At 42.1% G+C, this 20,517-nt stretch overlaps 1 protein-coding gene across 2 annotated transcripts in view; it reads right to left on the bottom strand.

The window, feature by feature from the left end:
* Positions 1-20,517, bottom strand: part of PPM1H (protein phosphatase, Mg2+/Mn2+ dependent 1H) — a 202,460-nt gene that overhangs the window by 32,704 nt on the left and 149,239 nt on the right. For both annotated transcript variants that reach the window (XM_034770456.1, XM_034770465.1), the window contains exon 6: positions 12,484-12,602. In XM_034770456.1, coding sequence (XP_034626347.1) covers positions 12,484-12,602 — 119 coding nt within the window. The remainder of the gene's footprint in view (positions 1-12,483; positions 12,603-20,517) is intronic.

Below are 20,517 nucleotides of genomic sequence, written 5' to 3' on the forward strand. Positions count from 1 at the left end.
TAGTAAGGCCAACAAGCCACGAAAGATTTCTAAACTAATATTTTTGGCTTGTTATATTTCAAATAGCAAACACCACTAAGCCATGGCACTAACTCCCTGACAATTTCCTTTTTTAATAACAAACTGAGCCTGATCTTGAGCCACAAGACTACAGAAAAGTTAAAAATGCTTAAGCTTCTGGTTCTCCCATTCTCTTACAATGCTGTAAGTTACTTGGAGCAAGGAGCATGTCTGTCCTTATGCCTTAATGGACAGTGCTAGACACACGGTTGGTGCTAAAATAAGATAACATTATTAATAACTTTTGTTATTAATTCATCATTAATTTTATTATATATTCATCACCATAATGACTGAGAATCTTTCAATTGGGCATTAAGCAATGTTGTTTGGTCTCTTTTCCTCTCCCCAGAGGGAGAAGCGTGTGTAGGGAAGTTCAGACCGCAGGAGAATGATAAAGGACAGCTTTTCAGCCAGTAGTTTAGTGATTCCACTGGGGAGGAGGAAGGAAACTGTGAAGCTCCTTTTGATTTATACTGTGTGAAACCTACTGTTGATTTCACATAGGCTACAACCTTCTGGGCTATTTCACTTGACTTTAAGAAATAAAGTTGCATTTATGCTTGCCTGTGTTGTTTATAGAGAGAACACTGTATATATAAAAATACTATATGGCCATTGGTATGTCATAAAACAGATGCATGCGGAGGTAGAGGAACCTTCCATTTTGTAAAAAATGCCAGCACAAGCCCCCTTGAAACATCCATATAATTCAACCTAAGCTCCCTTTGATAACAAAACAAATGCAGTTTCGTTGCGACTTGTAATGAAATGCTAAACTGTATTATACTGTTCAGCCACTAGGTGGCTTTTTATTTAAATGAACCTCTTTCGTCCCTGGCAGAGCATCAAAGGATCATATGATGAACATATTTGGTGTATATAAGCAAGCTCTGTAGCCAGTTCACATCTGGTACAGAAGTACATGACATGGTGTCAGGAGTAAATTAAGAACAGAAACAGAAGGAACAGAGCAACACTGGTTTCAGAAAGAAGGAAAACAGCAATAAACACAGGTGCTGACTTTCATTTTTCTGGGTGGGTGCTCCATGCCCACTCTGCCACAAAGCCCCGCACTCACTCTGCCCCTTCCCCCAAAGCCCCACCCTCGCCCCGCCTCTTCCTGCCCCTGCTCCACCCCCTCTTCCAGTGCCCTGGCCTCACTACACCTCTTCCTGCCACTTCCTGCCTGCCGCCAAATAGCTGATTGGTGGGGAAGAGTGGGCACCAAACAGCTGATTGGCAGGGGGCCACCAAACAAACAGTTGATTGACAGAGGGCTAGTGGGTGCTGAGCACCCACTTTTTTTCCCTGTGGGTGTTCCAGTCCCGGAGCATCCATGGAGTCGGCACCTATGGCAATGAAGGTTGCAGGATCTCATCAACATGCCATTCTTCAATGCCCCAGAGAACTTCAGCTTCTTTAATTTATACTATGGGGATGCAAGCAGCGCATCTCTTTAAATCCTTAGATTTTACTGAAGACAGTCACAAAGGTGTCTATGCTAAAGGGTTCAGGCTATGTCGATACATACTTTATACCCCAGAGAAATGTGGTTTATGAAAGAGCATGTTTTCACCAGAGAATTGAAGAACGAGAGGGAAATGTTGAATGTTTTATAAGAGCGCTGCACACATTGGCTGAAAACTGTGATTTTCAGAATGCAAAACATAAAAATATCAAAGACAGGCTGGCTATTGGATTAGCAGATGAAAACCCTCCCCAGAAGCTACAATTGAAGACAGATTTAACCCTAGTCACAGCTATTCAAATAGCAAAACACTCTGAACTGGTGAAACAGCAAAACCTAGAGAAATCTGACAAACTTAAAAAACCTAAAACTAGCTTAGAAATTGTAAAAAGACATTTATGCGTTAAAAGTCATCATCATAAAACCCCTGAGGCAAGGAGAGAGAACTTCCCTACATACACAAGGTGTGGAAAAAAAGTCATATTCCAAGAAATGATGCATGTCCAGCCAGAGCACAGAGTATAATAAATGCATGAAATATGGATATTTTTCAGCTGTTTGCCTCACCAACGCAGTTAGGGAATTGACTCGTATTATAGACAATCAAGAGCCATTGTTTCTGGGATCTATCACTTAAATTGAATATTCGTGGCAGGACTATTGACTTTAAAATTGACTCAGGAGTTGATGTCACAGTCATCTCAGAAGGGACTTACAATCACCGTCAGCCCTTTCCACAGCTGAAGTCATCTGACACAGCTCTGATTAGCCCTGGAGGTATTCTGAACCACATGGGCTTGTTCACCACAGAAACAAATTACAAAGACAACAGCAATGCTTTTAGAATGCATGTGATCAAAGGATCAAAGACAGCATACCAGTCACAATGGGCCTATGGAGAAAGGTGGAAGAACTTGACAGAGGATTTGATGATATCAGACTTTTGAAAAGAGATCCAGTACAAATCAACTTAAGAGACAAGGCTGAACCATATATTGTACAAACACCTCTACCAGACAGACCTTGGAAGAGACTAGCTGCAGATTTATGCAAAGTCAGAGGACATCCTTACCTGGTCATAGTGGACTGTTTTTCCAGGTATATAGAAATAATTTACTTAAAAGACACAGCATGTCACAGTGCTTTTGAGAAATTGAAGTGTGCTTTTGCTCATATTAGTGTTCCAGAACAATTAGTGATGGACAATGGACCATAATTCACTGCAGCAGAATTTAAGTCATTCCAAATGAAATATGACTTTGATCATATTGTTAGCAGCTCACATTAGCCATAAGCGAATGGAGAGGCTGAGAGAGCTGTACGGACACCCAAGAAAGTCTTACAGCAGAAAGATCCATTACTTGTTCTTCTGAGTTACAGATCAACACACAACAGTTATAGGATACAGTCCAGCACAACTCCTGATGGGAAGACAACTCAGAACTATTGTTCCAACTTTGGAAAAGAACCTGTTTCCAAAGTGGCCACACATGGAGAGTAGCCAAATTGGATTAAAAGGCTCAAAGAGCTTATGTACACTTTTAAACAGATGTCACTCAGAGAACTGCCAGGTCTAGAGCCTGGTGACTGTGTTGATGTCAAACTGGATGGAGAAAAGGATGGACAACTCGAACTGTTGTAAAGAAAAAGAATTCAGCACCCAGATCATATGTGATCGAGACTGACAGTGGAGAGTACAGCAGAAACCATTGATATCTACAGTTTGTTCCTCAGACAGAACAACAGAACAAAAACTCTACAGATGGCAGACGCAGAACAAGACGATGATGACTCAAACTGACCACAGCCAGTCGCTGCAACTAATGGAGAGCCAAATGACCAAGTTATTACACATTTGGTTCATATAATTAGAAAACAAGTATGATTCAGAGACACTTGACAGACTGATATGTGCTCAACCTCAAAGACAGCATGATAGTGTAAATATTGTAAATGGCAGGAATGTAGAACTTGCAAGGGGAAATGGAATGGAATGCTGAACTGTATTATACTTTTCAGGTGGCACAATATTTACCTTATCCAAATGAACCTCAGCCATACCTAGCAGAGCATTAAAAGATCTCACGATGAACACATCTGGTGTGTATAAGCAAGCTCTGTAGCCAGTTTTGTACCAGATATGAAGTGCATGACACAGCCCTTCAGTTTTCTCCTTATTTTCCTGACCAATGTCTCAGAAAAAAGCAATGGCCACAAGAGCATGACAAAAGTAGTAGTAAGAGCAAGGCTGTGATATTGCTTACTGCTCTGAGCTTCCTTAAATCCTCTCAATGCCTCCATCACAAACTGGGTTTAAAAGGGAAAAAGGAAAAAGTAAAGAAAGAAGGGTAGCATGTACTTGGATGGATCTAACTGGTATTTTTTACTTGGTTTCGTGGTTTTTTTTGTTTTTTTTTTTCATTTAAAAGAAAGTAATTGTGAAAGACTGTTGCAGTCCAGAAATACTCAGTAAAGGCCTAGCATACACACCACCCACAAGTTACATTTGGATTCAGTACCAACATTTTGGAAAACAGTGCCAAATTGCATCAGGAGCCAAAAGAAGCGCCAAAACTAGAAGCAACCAAGATCTAGATCAGAGGTGGGCAGAGTATGGTCCGCGGGCTACATCGGGCCCGCGGGACCGTCCTGCCCGGCCCCTGAGCTCCTGGCCCAGGAGGCTAGCCCCCGGCCCCTCCCCTGCTGTTCCCTCTCCTCTCCAGCCTCAGCTCACCCCGCCGCCGGGCAGCTCAGTACTGGCGCACCCCCTGCAGGGGGTGGGGGCAGGGGAGAGCAGGGAGGGAGGCTCACCCGCAGCCTCAGGGGAGCAGGCAGACGGTGCAGGTGGCAGGAGTGCTGCGAGCCCGGGCTGGAGGACTCAGGAGAAGCATCGGGCGGCCGCGCAGCCGGCGGGAGAGAAGTGGCATTTAAAGGGGAAACTGCCGCTTCTCTCCGGCTGTGCGGCTACCCCTGTTCCCCCCCCGAGTCCTCTGCCCATGTTCTCAGGGCCACATTCCAAAAGGGGCTGGGGAGGGGCTCCAGGGGGGCAGTTAGGGGCAGAGGATCCCAGGAGGGGGTGGTCAGAGGACAGGGAAGGGGGAGTTAGTTAGGGGGTGGGGTCCCAGAGAGCGGTTAGGGGCAGGGAGTCCCAGGAGGGGGCAGTCAGGGGCCAGGGAGGGGGGTTGGATAGGGGGTGGGAGTCCCGGGGGGCCTGTTGGGGGCAGGGATGTGGATAGGGGTCAGGGGGACAGTCAGGGAACTGGCAGCAGGGGAGTTGGATAGGGGGGGGGGTCCCGGGGGGGGGAGGCAGGGGGCGGGAAGTGGAAGGAAGCCAGGCTGTTTGGGGAGGCACAGCCTTCCCTACCTGACCCTCCATATCATTTCGCAACCCCAATGTGGCCCTCGGGCCAAAAAGTTTGCCCATCCCTGACCTAGATGATGTTACTCATATGCTAAGTGGAATCTGGTCTAAGCACGCTGCAGAAAATTAGGAGGACACTGCTAAATGTCCTGCACAGGGCAATCTCTGGAACAAACTTCCCATGCGTTGATAATGACAGCAGCTACCACAAAGTGTTCTTTAAATAGTTAAAATCCTCTAAAAGGTTATGAATGTCCACATCTTCTCTTTTAGGCACAAAGACCCAGATTTTGAAAAACAGGAACCTAAACTTAGGAACCTGTCTGGTTTTCAAAATTCCTGCGTGCCCAGTGAATCCTATTGATATCAGTGGGAACCGTTTGGTGCTGAATTTTGAAGAAAAACAAACAAAAAAACATGTTAGTGCCTAAATATGGATCGAGTTTTGTCTCATCTGTTAGTTTTCTACAGACACAATTTTTAAATTGGCTTTATAAAACATGAAAAAATATGTTGCATTTTAAATCAACTTTGTTTAAATATACTCATTTAAAAAGAAAATTGAGTGAATTTATCACTTGTGAAAAGTGTCGTATTGACACCCTTGGGCATGAACAGATTGGCACTGATAACACAAACTATCCCTTGCAGTTCTGCTAACAGGCCTCAGCCCTACTCTGGGAAGGATCAGCTCTGCGGATGAGAGGGTAGTTCAGATTTCACATCCATTCCATGCTTTCCTTTTCTACTGAGACTGACTACAAAGTTGCCAGAGCCCATTGCAAGTTCCTCCAGTGGTGCAAGTGGAATCCATTTCTTACCAGTACGGGGGCAGAGGGAGGAGCAGCTAACGGGGGGGGCACGTGACCCCCTCACGTGACTCCTCCCCATCCTTCCTCCAGCCCGGGGCCCCCACACTCTTTCCGTCCCCTCCCCGTAACCCACTCCCCTAGGGTGACCAGATGTCCCGATTTTATAGGGTCAGTCCTGGTTTTTGGGTCTTTTTCTTATATAGGCTCCTATTACCCCCCACCCGATTTTTATTCCGATTTTTCACATTTGCTGTCTGGTCACCCTACATTCCCCTTATCTGGGAGGAAGTGGGTCTCTGTCGTCCTCCTGCTGTGTGTATCGGAGACTTCAGAACCGCAGCCAGGAAAGGAGCAAAACGCCGGCAGCTCCTCCGGCGTAGCTCTACCACCCCCAGTCCCGCTCCCCCAGCCCTGTCTTCTGGCGGGGCTGCTGTACAGATCCCAGAGAGACGCAGCTCTCCTGGGAACTGCAGCGGGGAAAGGAGCAGAACGTGGAGCCAGAGGGCAGCCCCACGCAGGCAGCTCCTATGGTGCCTCTGTACCGCCCCCCGCCCTGACCTCTGGCAGGGCTGCTGTACAGACAGAAGAGACCCTGAGTGTAAGGGCTGGAGGTGCGCCAGAGGAGCTGCCGACGTGGGGCCTCCCGTCAGCCCCATGTTCTGCTCCTCCTGTCTCTTTCTGGTATGCCGTACTGGCTGTAATACCTTGCTGGTACGGCACAGCAGACCATACTGCCCTACTTGCACTGCTGAGTCCCCCCAATGAGACATCCAGTACAAACCTGAACAAACAACCCAATGGAAACAGTTAATGGCACGTGGCGTGGTTTCAAGGGGATATCGCTTGACACGCAACTTCACGAGCCACTTATGTTAAGTAAAAAGAAAGGACAGCAGTTTCAGACATGTTCTGTTTGCATTGATAACAAGGCTAGGAGCATCCCTTTAAGACAGGTTTGAGAGACAAAGCCAGACAGGTTTGAGAACACAAGCTGTTCTCAATACCCCTACACTACTTCTCTCTAACCAACATTCCCAGCTCATACAGCTAGAAAGTGGGGTTTTAATCCTTGAGCAACATATAGATGAAACTGACTAGAAATGATCCCTTATTTACCTGTCTCTGGATAGAAGGGGAACAAAGGTTGGAACTAATTCTTTGAATAAAGGGTGTTCAAATCATTAATCTACAAGAACTGGTTCTCTATATAGTATATTTGATTACTGTCACCGAACCAGAATAATTAGCCACTTATTACCATGCCTTCAAAGGAGAGGAATGATAGTGTTCCTTAACCACACTATCTTTGAAAATCAGGCAACTCAGGCCCTGATCCAGAAAAGTATTTAAATATGTGCTTAAATTTAAGCACATGCTTATTTGCTTTTTTTGGATCAGAACCTTGGTTAGGACCCTATATATGGATATAGGTGTCTGACTTTAAGCAGTCTTTGAAAACGTTTGCTGTAATCGGCTGATGCTTCATGACATGAAGCTGTCATCTTCATGTCATGAGGTTGAATGGGTGTGTACAAGTAAACTGAAAACCTAACATGGAAGGTGCTAAAGAGGAGCTAAAAATACTCAAAAAGCCTGTACAACGGAGTGGTGGTTGTGAGGGAGGGGAAGATGTCAGAAATAAGCAACACAAACTAAAGAAAAGATTTTCACATTAAAATATATTCGAGGAGGTAAAATCCTTTTTTTTTTTTTATACACAGAGAACCCAGCGGAGAGGGGTCTGTTGCACAAATGGTGGGGAACTGCTAAGGCATCTCGTGGCTCTACTTTTCTCCTTTTGGTGCAGCAATAACTATTACTTTTCTGTCCTGTCTTTGTTTTATCCTGCCCCAAAGACACTGGCTCAGTTCCTGTGGCATGTGTGCACTTGGGGAAAGCAGAGTCATTCGTCACTGTCAGGAGATGTGCTGTACACAGCAGGTCAGGTCTCATCCCCCGCTGTTCCTGCAGCTAGAGCTGCAAATCTTGAAAAGATGCAGAACATGCACATTGCAAACAACCATTTATCATTCCAGAGCTGTGCTCCAGACAACCAGGCAATGAGCTGCCTCATCCGCACATGTGAAAGAACCATTCTCCAGCCCCTCTCCCATTACAGGAGCTTTGCAAGCGGCTAATTCGCCTTGCTATTTTCTCCCTCTTGCTCTGTTTGCTAGTAGCTCTGGATTACAGTTCCTGCTGCAAAAATGACATCCTACCCCCCTGTTCTCTAGAAAGGCCTAAAGCTGCCAAGGTTGCCATAATCATTAAATTATGAAAATGTAAGTCGCTGGGAGGAAATTAATACCAGGCACGACCAGGAAAAGGCTGCTTTCTTGTGAAGTAATTATGAAATTAAAATTTGATCTCTCCCTGGCAGTTCTACAAAGGATATGAGACTGAGGTCTAAGCACAACAATACAGTCAGAATTTCAACAGAGGAAGCACACAGGGTTCCACTAGACAAAAAAGCCCATAAAATACTCATAAAAATATGAACTTTTTATTGTAAATTACATGAATTTGGCTAAAAGGTGTAATCAAGTGGGTGAAGATGCAGGGTTTGCAGACTTCCAATTACTCTTTACAACTTGGAGTCAAGCTGTTAGGAAATGCAGCTTATCTGAATAAGACTAATAATGCTAAGTTAATTAGACCCACAGGCATTGACCAGCAGATAAATTCAGGCCTAAAAGAGGGACACTGCCACTTTAAATACTGCCTTGGGATCCGAGGGAAAGCTAATGAGGAGTGTCAGTTGGGGCTGTTTTATTAGGTGGTTCTCTAGAGGATAAAGCCTGAGGTTTCTGTAACAAGGCTTCTGTGCTTGATTCAATAAATCAATTTATATTAAACAGGGGTGCAGCGCTGGCGTCTGCTTCATAAAGCACTCTGTGGCATTTCTCAATCTGCTTATCCACTTCTCTGTCAGGCTACCTGAATGTGCTGTCAGAGGACATTGAACAGAGCAATAACGAATAGGACAGCATCCACCTTGACATTATTGTTCAAATCAACTTGCGTGTTCCCAAGCAAAACGTGTGCAATTGGCTCTTGGGTGTGGGATTTTGGGTCCCCGTTAAGTGATTAATGAGACCTTATTTTTAAGAGCTGGAGTCTGAGCTGCAGACGCCAGTGCAGGCTGCACAATAAAAGCAAAGGTCATCCGCCCTAAACAAAATTAAAAAAACAACTTCGCTTTAAACTCATTTTATCAGATGATCAGAGGCTGAAAGATCTTCCCTGTTAGAAAGGAAAGAGAGAGCACTAAATAGGTTGGCAGCATTCCATGAGGTGGACAATATTGACCCTAGAGTAAAATGTTTTTTGTTTAGTGCTAGTCGTAGGATACCAGCCTTTTTGGTATGGAGTAAGTTGCACACAGAGATCCCTCCCCAAAACGTGATGGCCATTGGTGGCTAATTGTATACAACAACCACAAAACCTCACAGACACAAATGATCTGGGAACAGCTGTACCATTAGGTACACAGAATGCTCAGATTCTGCTTATGACTTCTATTCACTTTATTCCTACTTTTTAATCCCTTACATGTAGTTGGGACTACAGCTGGTTGGAACATTTTCAATAAAATGCAATTTCGTCAAAGCCAAAATATTTTGCGGAGACATACATTTTCACCAGGAAGGATTTTTTGTCCAAGGTTTTGGTCACTTCTGACACAAAAAAAATCTTCCTGAGTCAAAAAGCTCAGGTATCAGTTTCAAACCAGCCATTTCAACACAATTCTGTTTTTGTGAAAATGTTCCAAAGGTTTGGGTTTTGTTCCCATACGGATTGAAAATAAATTCTGAAACCTCACGAGCTGCCATGAAATGGAACGTTGGCAGCTGCTAGACTTTATGGCCACAAGTGAAGAAACATCACTGGTGTTTCTGTTGTCTCATGGACAGCCCAGCAGGACATGTGGAAAGATACCAAACATGCCATCTTCATGACAAGGTTTAACTTCTCCCAGCCATAGGCCTGGGAACCCAGTACCACAGATCCAGCTGTGAGAAACTGCTCTTTCAACTTAGTAATACAGACGTCTGCCAGAAAATTGCAGCTTGAGATAGCCCAGAGGCTTGTTCAGCAGGAGACAGAGCTCTTAAGATACAATGCCAGCTACAATATATATCCCGTGATGGCTGCTCAACACAACGCCGAGGGGGGTGACTTGCATTAAGCTCCCACCTTAAGGCTATAGTGGAATTTTTGGCACAAAATCTGAACACACGAGACAGAGAAAGGAGACAAGGTTGGGGTGGGGGTCGGGTAAGGATTGGGGGAGAAGGGAAAGGGTTGGTCTCAAAGCAATTACAGGCAGCCTTAGACTAGTGTGAGGCAGTGTATGTTGCCGGATCGGTGGCTGTCCTTATGCTATGAGGAAGCTTGGCAGCTCTGCTACCACTGTGAGCTGCTGAAACAAAGCCAATGTGGAAACTTCACAGGGAAAAAAAAAATGAAAAAAGAAGCCCAACTGCATTATGACAGTTCCAGAGACAATAACCTTTTGTAATCCAAACAAGCTAGCCAAGCCAATCTATTGTTGAGCCTCTGAAAAACTCCAGAGCACAGTAGAAGGGAAAAAAAAAAATCCTATAGCTTCTAATAGAAAACACAGAAAAACGCCCTGAATTTTAAAATCAAGCACAGTTCCTTTTTCAAGAGAAACCCTGGGGGCTATGTTTTACACCACTGGACTTTGTTAGTTTTCTTTGCATTCAATAATTAAGTGTGAGAGTGAGTGTTTCTCTTTCAAAAACCATCCACACATCTACTCACTTGTGCAGGAGGTTTGCTGATCAAAGATCTTGCGAATTAATTCATCCCCTCCCCCCCATGACCCTCTCTCTCTTCAAATTTGGCATGAAGAGGTCTAGGTTTGGCAGTGGCTTAGTACACCAGGTTATACTATAGTGAGTCTTGTGGAGAAGGTAAGGAAATATATGCTGGTTTAAACTCTATAATAGCTACCTTAACTCAAGGAGGGAAAGGGAGAAGTAAGTAACCTGAGGAGAAAAATCATCATCATGAAATAACAATCACTGAGCCTGTAGGTATGTTAGAAATCTAACATCTTAACCATATTTTTAGCCATTAAAAGGATTCCAAACGTTGACCTCAGGGGCCTGTTTTATGAGCTAAACAGAAGACTCCTGCCTAGAAGATTATTACATAAGAACACACAGGTAGTGGGAAGCACAACTTCCTTGACCAAGCACATTTAAAATGGAAATGGCACCCTTATCTGATCAGCTAAGCTTCACGAGGACATAGCAGTCCCTTCACCATTAGATTGTTTTCAGCTCTGAAGCAGAGAAACAAGAGAGACTGCTGATACTCCAGCACCGGACTTAGTCTGAGAAAACGGCTACAAGATACTCAACTGCTGACCAACGACTCCAGTACAAAAGTGGTCCCCCCTTCTTTGCTCACATTTATAAATAAAGGGACTAGAGGGAAGACGTGGCGTCATCTTCCACTTGCATTTTTGTGGCTCTTTCCATGCCCTTGTTCTTCAACTGTCAGTACACCTGTGGTGTACTTATAGGTGAATTTTTAGTCATGGTTTAAGACATGTTAACTAACAGGATTGTAAACTGTAGTGTAAACGCTATGCAAATGTTTGTCCTCTCTTACTTATCTCCTTTTTAAAGCTATTTAAAAATACCATCCCCCCAATCTCCTCATATGAATGTGTTTCCAGGCCTTTGATCATTCTTGTTGCCCTTCCTTAAACACACCTTTAATTTTGCAAAAGTTCTTTTTAGCTGGGATGACTGAAATAGGACATAATTGATTTATATAATGGCATTATAATATTATCTGTATTATTCACCATCCAATTCCTTATTCATCCTGACATTGTTTACCTTTTTGACCACAGCTGCACAGCTCCACTGAGCAGTTCACAATGATGCCCAGGTTTTGCCTGAGTCGATAGTTAATTTAGAACCCCATAAGGTGTTTGAGTAGTTGGAATTTTTCCCTCCCGTGTGGATTACTTTGCATTTATCAACACTGAATTTCATTTGCCATTGTGTTGCCCATTCACCCAGCTTGTTCAGGTATCTGAAGTTCCTCCCATTATTCTCTGCTCCTGACTAACCTAAATGACTGTGTTATCTGCAAATCTCGCTACCTCATTGCTCATTCCCCTTTCCAGAGAACTGATAAATATATTAAACAATGCGATAACTGTTACAGAATCTTGAGTCACCCTGCTGTTAACTCTTTACCAAAAGGAAATTTGACCATTTATTCCTTCTCTTTGTTTCCCTTCTCCTAGCCAGTTTTTAATACTTTGCCCCTCACCCAATGACTACTTACCTTCTTTAGTAGCTTCTTGTGAGGGACCTTGTCCAAGTCCTTTTGAAAGTCTAGGGGTATCTACCCTACAACCACTTCAGTGGCACATTATTGAAGAGTTCTTCAAGCACATTATTAAAGAAAATGAATTTATGTTAAACCAGAGACTACAATATTTATAAAACAGAATGATTTCAAACACATGAAAGACTCGCATGGTATGTCCTTTGAGGGTCTTGCCTCACTATCACTCCTCACACCAAGAATGAGCCAAGGTCATAACTCTAGACAATCTCTGATTTATTTAAGATTTTGTTTTCTAAAAAGAATAAAAGGTTGGATAGAGGGAGATACCCCTTTCACAACACACACACTGCTGTTTTGATGTAGACAGATTTATGCTAATCAAGAATGCATGCATTATTTTTCCCCCCTTTCAATGCTCAGAAACGGCACGTTCTTACCAGCCAGTCATGTTAAAGTCCCTGTAGAGCATCCTCTTCCCAACTTCCTTACGCTGCACCCTCCTTGGAAACTCTAAATGTGTGAACTCGTTACCCAGCAAGTGGGGCTGCATGAAAGCCTATGGGCAAAAAAAACAGAAGCCATGCTCATAGCTTACAACAAAATTCATCTACAAGATAGTTTCTCTCCCCCTCTCCCATTTTTATGTATTTTTTAATTTTTTAAAAAGAGGCGATGAGTAACTATCCTAGCAAACAGTATTCATACACATGAACAAAAATCTGACAGACTATTTGGTGGTTAGCGCAGAAAGCTAATCAGATACCTCCATAATCAGCAGTGAGATCTCCCCCAAGTCTTCTATTTTCTCCCACTTAATAAATACTAATACTTAGTACTTGTATAGCATATTTCATCCATTTATCTCAAGGCAGTTTGACAAGGTGGATAAGCATTATCATTAAGGGTAAGATTCTGTCAAGGGTATTTTTAGTTAAAGACACGGACAGGTCACAGGCAATGAATAAAAATTCATAGAAGCCCACGACCTGTCCCTGACTTTTACTAAAAATACCTGGAGATGTGAGGGGGGGCAAACAAAGTTCAGCTGGGGCTTGCAGCTGCTCCCGCCGCTGCTCCTGTGGCAGGGGCTGACCGCTGCTGCTCCAGCCCCAGTGGGGCTGACCCAACCCCAGCTGTTCTGGCGGCCCCAGGGCTGGCTGCTGGCCAGCTGTTTTGACAGCCACTGCTTTAGCAGCCCTGGGGCTGACAGCTGCTCCAGACCTGCCCCAGAAGTAGTCACAGAGATCCTGGAAAGTCATGGAATCTATGACCTCTGTGACAGAATCATAGCCTTAATTATCATCCCATTTTACATCTGCAGAATCAGAGAGAGATCAAGGCCCATCTTCAGTCAGCCAGCCAGTTCCCATTTTTGTAGCATTTTTATTAATTGCTTTCCTTCTTCTAAGGGAAGAAAAAAAAAAAAAAAAAAAAAAAGCAGTACTGACCCCATTTCTCCTGTTAAACCTGGACCAGTTCCTGACAAATTGCCTATAACAAATAAACTCTGGGTTATACAATATTTTCTGTTACCATGAGTATATCTGGTCCTCCCGGAAGTTAATAATTTTTCATGCTGGACAGATCCAATCATAGTATGGGTAAACAAATTTACTAGAGCTAGTCAGAAAATGGAATCCTCCCCCTGAAAGAAAATATCAAGTTTTCAGCCAAAAACTGAAATATTCCAGTCCTGCCTCATGGGAGTTGTAGTTTGGGTGCCTAATATTCCCTTTCTCCTCTGTGTGTCCGGCTCCCTGGTCAAACGACATCTTTCCACATGAAGCACCGTGGTCTCAGTTCTTGGAGATGGGAGGCAGTGTATCATGGTAGCTGCATGGCAGTGGTGCATCATGGGAGATTAAATTCATCCAATGACCCTGGCCCATAGAAAAGAACTGGAGCATGAGGCACCATAACTACAATTCTCATGAGGCACTATGGCGGCATTTCAGAATCAAAATATTTCTGTTTTCTGCCAAAATATTTTGGGTTTTGGCTTTCAGATGTTAAATAAAAATTGATTTTTTTTGTGGAAAGTGGACACTTTTCACAGAAAATTTAATTTAGTTAAAAACGAAATGTTCTGTCAAGAACAGCTTTGGCGAAAATTTTTTGATCAGCCCTAATATTTACACAGCTCTGCCAACGTGCCTCAGTTGTGCCCTGCTGCACTCCAGCTATTGAGATTTTTGGTCTCTCTACCAAAGACTACTTGCTAATGTTACTAAAGGGTCTGGTGATTCTGTGATGGGGACCAACTTCAGACTAAACCATTGGTTTTCATTTGGGGTCTAGAAAGAAGTTACACCGAAATCTCCAGATGTGAAAAGTTAATCTATTAACACTGTGCCTGAGCTCACATACAACATTAACAGTTATGTTTCCCCTACACATCTTACCATAAGCAGCAGCAAAAAGACAAACGAAAGAAAACATTTAAGGCTTAATTACATGTGCATTCTGGTGGGGTTTTTGCATTTACTGACAGTGAGCTCCTGCCTGAGACAAACTGAGTCAAATTAGCCAGGGATCACTGGGCCTAAGGTGGACAGACAAAAGTTGCATTTCCCCTTAGCCTTCTGGAAATGCCCCTTTCCCCCCTGTTCAGCTGGTTAAGGGAATAAAATCTGCCTTATCTTCAGCAGCAGCTGCAGTCAGGGAAGATCAAATGAGTTGGCATTAGTTTCTAGCGATGACATAAATGTAGTACTCATAAAAAGTGAGCAGTTGGGAGTATCTGAAACCTTTACTGATTTACCCAATAGCTCTCATACAAATACGTCAAAATAAAATATTTCCTTCATTTAAGGCGTGAACTTGCTGAATTCAGTGGGAGTTGGATCAGGCTCAACACATCACCTCTCTAGCCTAAAGAAACCGATTGCTTCCATTCTTTTATCCAGATATCTTTTGAGAAGAAACCTCCAGCTTCACTGAAATGGAGTCAAGGCAGATGACGTTCTGACTGGCTAACTAGAGTGCAGTCTACTTTCAAGGCCCAACTTTCAAGTTTGATGGAGACCTTCTGCTCTTTTGCTGGAACAAGAGTTCCATCAAATCCCTTCTCAGCACAGGACAATATTACTTTATCTGCAAACTGTAGTCTTCAATAAAGTTCCCCTAAAATATTGTCCTAACGGGCCATGTAGATGGATCACTGTTCCCTGCTAAAAGAAAGAAATTATTGTAAGGTATTACTGATTTTTAAAAATGTCTAGTGAGATCAAACCTATAGCATACATCTTGGAAAGAGGTCTTCTGTACTTTTACTTTAGTATTTTAGATATCCAATATGTAAATTTATGTATAATCATTGTGTTTATCTTTTTTTCTTTTATATTGAAAACTATACACATCTAAAAGAGTTTGATTCAGTATATTGCAGTATAAAATATATTTGGTAATTTTTGACATCCAAGAGATGGAATAGAAACCTGGTTTCTAATTTTAATAGATAATTTTATATTTTACTGAAGTCCTAAATAAATTCCAGAAACTCAGTATTCTATTACATTTTTTTCTGGATTTTTCCAATATTCACTTTTTTTTTCATCTGCTGTGTTGAAAAAATGAAGTCAATAATCAGTTTAGAATGTTGTTGATTTCAGTTTTTGTAAAAAATACATGGATTATCTTGAGCAAATAATTACAAATCCAGTCCACTTAAAGCTTAGTGTTCTCTGCCTTTAAAACAGGCAGCACTATTTAAAACACAAAAACACCCTACCACCAATGGAGTTTTTTCCCTCTTAGATTATCAAATTGCTTGTTTTACTGTATAGACAACTCCAAAAGAAACTAAATCCATAAGGCTTTTAGCAACATTTTTTCTTGCAAAATACGAATTTCCCTTATTGCAAAGGGAAAGTGATTGTGAGAGACTGCGTTTCATAAAGATTTGCTCAGATGGAAAGTCTAAGGTCACACGTGAAATAAGATTAATAAAGCTGGCAGAGCTACCAGTGGACTGCTAATGTTCAAATAAGATTTCTCTTCCGCAGCCTACCCTCAATGTTTGATTTACAATCTAAGAATCTTAACTTGGTTCTAGTATTTTTGACGTCAGTAAAACAGAGAAGGAGAAGAGGAATTTGGAAGCTGCTGGTGTCTGAATGTGAGCTGAATTCTTATGTGAAGAAACATTTCTTTTGCAGTTATTCTTGAAGTTTCCCTGGTAATTCTATAAAGTGATATGAATGTGCCACTATAAAACACAGGCTTGACTCCTTTCAGAGTGACTTATTGAGAACTGTTCCCTATTTACTACGAGGCGTGGCTCTTCGCCTTCCTCCTGGTGACAGATTGTGCTTTGCAATAGAAAAAGAAAATAAATACAAAACAAAAATCTTCAACATCTGCAGATCTTTAAAGGAGATCCACAAGCAGACACAAAGAAATCTCTTTAATTGATCAACAAAAGCAAAATGTGAATCAATTCTAACAACATTTAAATAGTGGTTAGACATCACATTTATCAATGATTTTACATATACTCAGTCTAGGTTTAAAAATATGCTAAGGAGAAAATATATTTCACAGAAAAAATGTTACTTAGCTTTAAAGCAAAAACAACCAACCTTGGTGAATATCAAATACTTTACTTTCTGTATCCTTACCAGGCTAGTTAAGAAAGCTTCACTCTACTATTCTGGCTTTAGGGTACAAAAAATATTTTCCACCATTTTGGTCTTTCAACAGTTATTACTGTCTGCTTTGGCACAAATCTACAGTATTCTGTATTATATGCTTTTGGGAATCAGCCATTTTATGGTTGTCTATATTAAAAATTCAGTGTTAGTTATGCTCTTTTAACAGTTAGCCATGTAGAAAAGAACCCACTCATGGAAATATGAGTCACTTTTCTTTCAACAGGCCGGTTTCCCCATTTCCTTTTTATTAAAATTGATCTGGAAAGCAAATGTGAAAACTAAGTTAACTCACATTTATGTACCAATATCCCAACAAATCAGGCTGTAGAAAGCATTTGTGTGCCTTACAATTCTCTTTGCGAAGTCCTTTAATGTTGACTGCTTCACTCAGGCTATCCTAGAATGCATCATTCTGTGACATCCAATATCAGAAGTTTCATTGCAACTCATGGTACTATCAGGGTTGCCATTTTCACCCATACATATAGCCAAGCCTCAAGGAATAGTACTGTTCCTTTAATACAAGGACAATTATCATTGTGCCTTTTCCTCAAGCATTACATTTTAGTTCAGGACCCTACACTCAAACTGGAAAAGGTTAAGTGTGATGCATCCAGGAGAGGTTCCAAGCATACTGGTCAGTTACTCTAGGGCTGGATCCATATTCAAAGCCAAACAACAGGAAATCTAAATAGGGGAAAACATTAGAAAAAGAAAACAAGTCTCCAGGATCAGAAATATAGGGCCAGGTCTTTGGTGGACAGTTGTAGTTCCCTTTATATGGGAAAGTTTCCAACTGGTGGAGAACTGACACCGGCTGTCTCTAGCACAAGATGAGCACAAAAAGTGGCCTATAGACACCGTCTGCCCAATGTACCAAGCAGAGTTCTGGTGCCTCTGAAGATTTGGATTGAAGGATTTTGATCTAAGGGGAGTGTGTAAAGAAACACAAGAGTAAGAAATTTGGACAAAATGGGTATTTTGGAAGTAGACTGTACTACCATTAACCAACACTCATTGTTAGGAAGATGAAAGGAGCCCCCGCTCCCCAAACCATACAAAATATTTCCATATCTCAGGTAATACTTTGTAAACTAATCTTTCAGACAGAGAAGTATCTATTTAAAAGAATTACATGAGGGGACGGGTGGCCTTGTAGTCAATGCATTAGACATACTCGGAAGATCTGCGTTCAATTCCCAGCTCAGGCACAAAATTCTTGTGTATTGTAGAGCAAGTCATGTAATGTCTCTGAGCCTCAGTTCCCCATCTGTAAAATGGAATAGCAATAATTCCTTCTGCCCACTCCTGGTCTTTCTAGACTGCAAACTTTCTGAAGCAGGAACCCTGCCTTGAATTGCGTACGGACAATATTTAGGCTGACTGTAATGCAAATGATAATGTTGTACCTGTCTGCAAAAGTCAATATTAACAGAAGTTTCTAGAGGGAATACATGATACAATATATATTGCAAAAATGCACTAAATGGCAAAATCTAGAATGATTCATATTAAAAGTCTCTTCAGAAGATAAAAGGGAAATTGACTGGGGTAATCTCCACAGATATATTTTTTGCCAGCCCAAATGCTGAAGTCTTAGAAAACTTCAGAAGTCAACAAATCAGTGCACAGTCAATATCTGGTTGGATTTTGTCATCTTTTTCACAGCATGCTAGCAAGGGAAGCACCATGATTTCCTTCCAGAGTGCCTCACGGATCATAATAAAAAGGTTGTCACAAATGCTGAGCCCTACAACTTCAAAGCAAAAGGACAACGCTTCGTAGGCTGGCAAAAGCCTGTCTGAAGAAGGGCCTACTACATGAATGGAACCTATTGGGGAGCAAGAAGACAAGTGCTGTGAATCTGGAGAGGGAAGGGAATGTGAATGTAACACTTGTACATCTTTTGCTAAATGATCTGTGTCTTAAGGTGTCATATCTTGAAGAGGAGATGACTGCTAGGAGAGGATCTATAACTGGAAGCTCCAAGAAGTTTCTAGCTCATTGACAGAGCAGATTGCTTCTGCTGCAAACATCCATATGGAATCAGTGAGAGGAATCCAGGGGCTGCATTCAGTTAAACGCAGGTTGCATTTGAATGTACACTTTTCTCCTAAAGAAGTAAAACTCTAGGTGAGACTAGTCCTTACTAGATGGTTGGGGTGAGAATGACTATCAATGGAAGCCCAAGTGCTCCTTGGAGCTGCTAAGAAAGAGGTTCATGCTCATGGATATTGTAGGACAGGCCATACCAAAAACTATGCTATAATTTGGCCTGGTCAGAAGATCTTTTGTCTAATGGTTTTTCTGCATTGTTAAACTAGCTCTAGTTGCAACAGTGACCCATGCCACTTTCTTCTCTATTTCTGGAGGAGACAAGACTGGAGTGGGTTTATAGTTCATTTGAGCTAAACACATATTACGAGAAGGAAGATTACATTGGGACTGACAATTGCAGAGTGAAACATTTATGTTAAAATGACCAGAATGTGCATTTCTTCCTGTTGTTCGATATGCATGGGAGAAGGAACTGGGAAACTACATTTAAACTGGAAGCCAGAGACTTGCATCCAAACAAATCCAAAGTAAATACCCTTAAGACAAGGAAGTGCAGTTAATATTGGTTTCCAGAGATGTAAGGATGAAGAGAGACAGGTGATAGCCCTGGACAGATAAGGAGGATGACCAGAAATCTCAGGTGGTTTAGATACATTATAACCAAGCATTTGAACTTTTAGAATTGGATGCTTATTCATGCTAAATAAGCTTGGGGTTCTTTTGAGGTTTTCCCTAATTAACACATTTTCCAAGTGCCTCAAAAGTACTGTTAGATGGCTACTACTATTTTTTTTTTTTAAACACTGGAGTAAAAGTGTTACCGATGGAACGTTTGAAATTGTCTCTAATTTTGTTTCACGCTCTTGCTGTCTTGCGTGTATTTCCTTTGAACATGATACCCATGGCCCAGGCACATTTGCTACATATACAAATGAAATAAACAAAAAAAGGTAAAGAAAATTCCAGGGGAAACAGCAGAAGTGCTTTTCAAATCAGTTGCTTTTTTCAAATAGAAGCCAGAAAGGACATCAAAAGAGCAAAATCCCTTGTAGGCAATGCTTTATCTCTTATTTTCCTAGAGAAGTGCCAGGCTCCCAAGATACTACAGATTCTCTTTATTTTACAGGAAAACAAATTATTTTAAATATAACTAAGTATAAATATTTATTAGGTCTGCTTTGTATTTGGTTCTCTGAATATGAATACATCCCAAAGTATTTCTTTCCTCTGAAATGTTCAGACTCAAGCAATGAACTGGAATAGGAATTAAATCTGAACAGAAAAACAAAAAGGCATTTTCTTCAAAAAAATGTTTTTAAAATCCCAACAACCTTGCCTCTCTACCCCGCCAAATACTGAGACAGTTTGAGTAGGCTGAACGTAAAAGGTATTTTAGGAACAACAGAAGACCATCAGGCCTAGGTTCCCTGTAGAAGGGGTGGGGACCCCTAGACTGAGAAGCCCTGGGGAGGAAGAGGAGCAAGGCCCTCAGGATAGCTACCATGAGAACTCTAGACAACAGTGCCCGGACAGGGTAGATCGAGGGGAAGGAGGTGCAGGGGAGATGGCTAGCCCAAGTCCCTTAGAGGCAGAAAAGGAGCAACTGGAGCTCGCCACAATGCAGCTCCCAGGAGAAGAAACAAGGACCCCGCATGGTGGCTTGGGAGAACCCGAGGGGTCCTGCAGGAGGTTGGGATTGGCCTTGACCCTCAACCAGAAGAAAAGGGGATAAAGGAGAAGGGATGCTTGCTGGGGTGCGAT

This window comes from Trachemys scripta, chromosome 1 (assembly GCF_013100865.1).
Source record: "Trachemys scripta elegans isolate TJP31775 chromosome 1, CAS_Tse_1.0, whole genome shotgun sequence".
In the NCBI taxonomy this organism is placed as follows: domain Eukaryota; kingdom Metazoa; phylum Chordata; order Testudines; family Emydidae; genus Trachemys; species Trachemys scripta.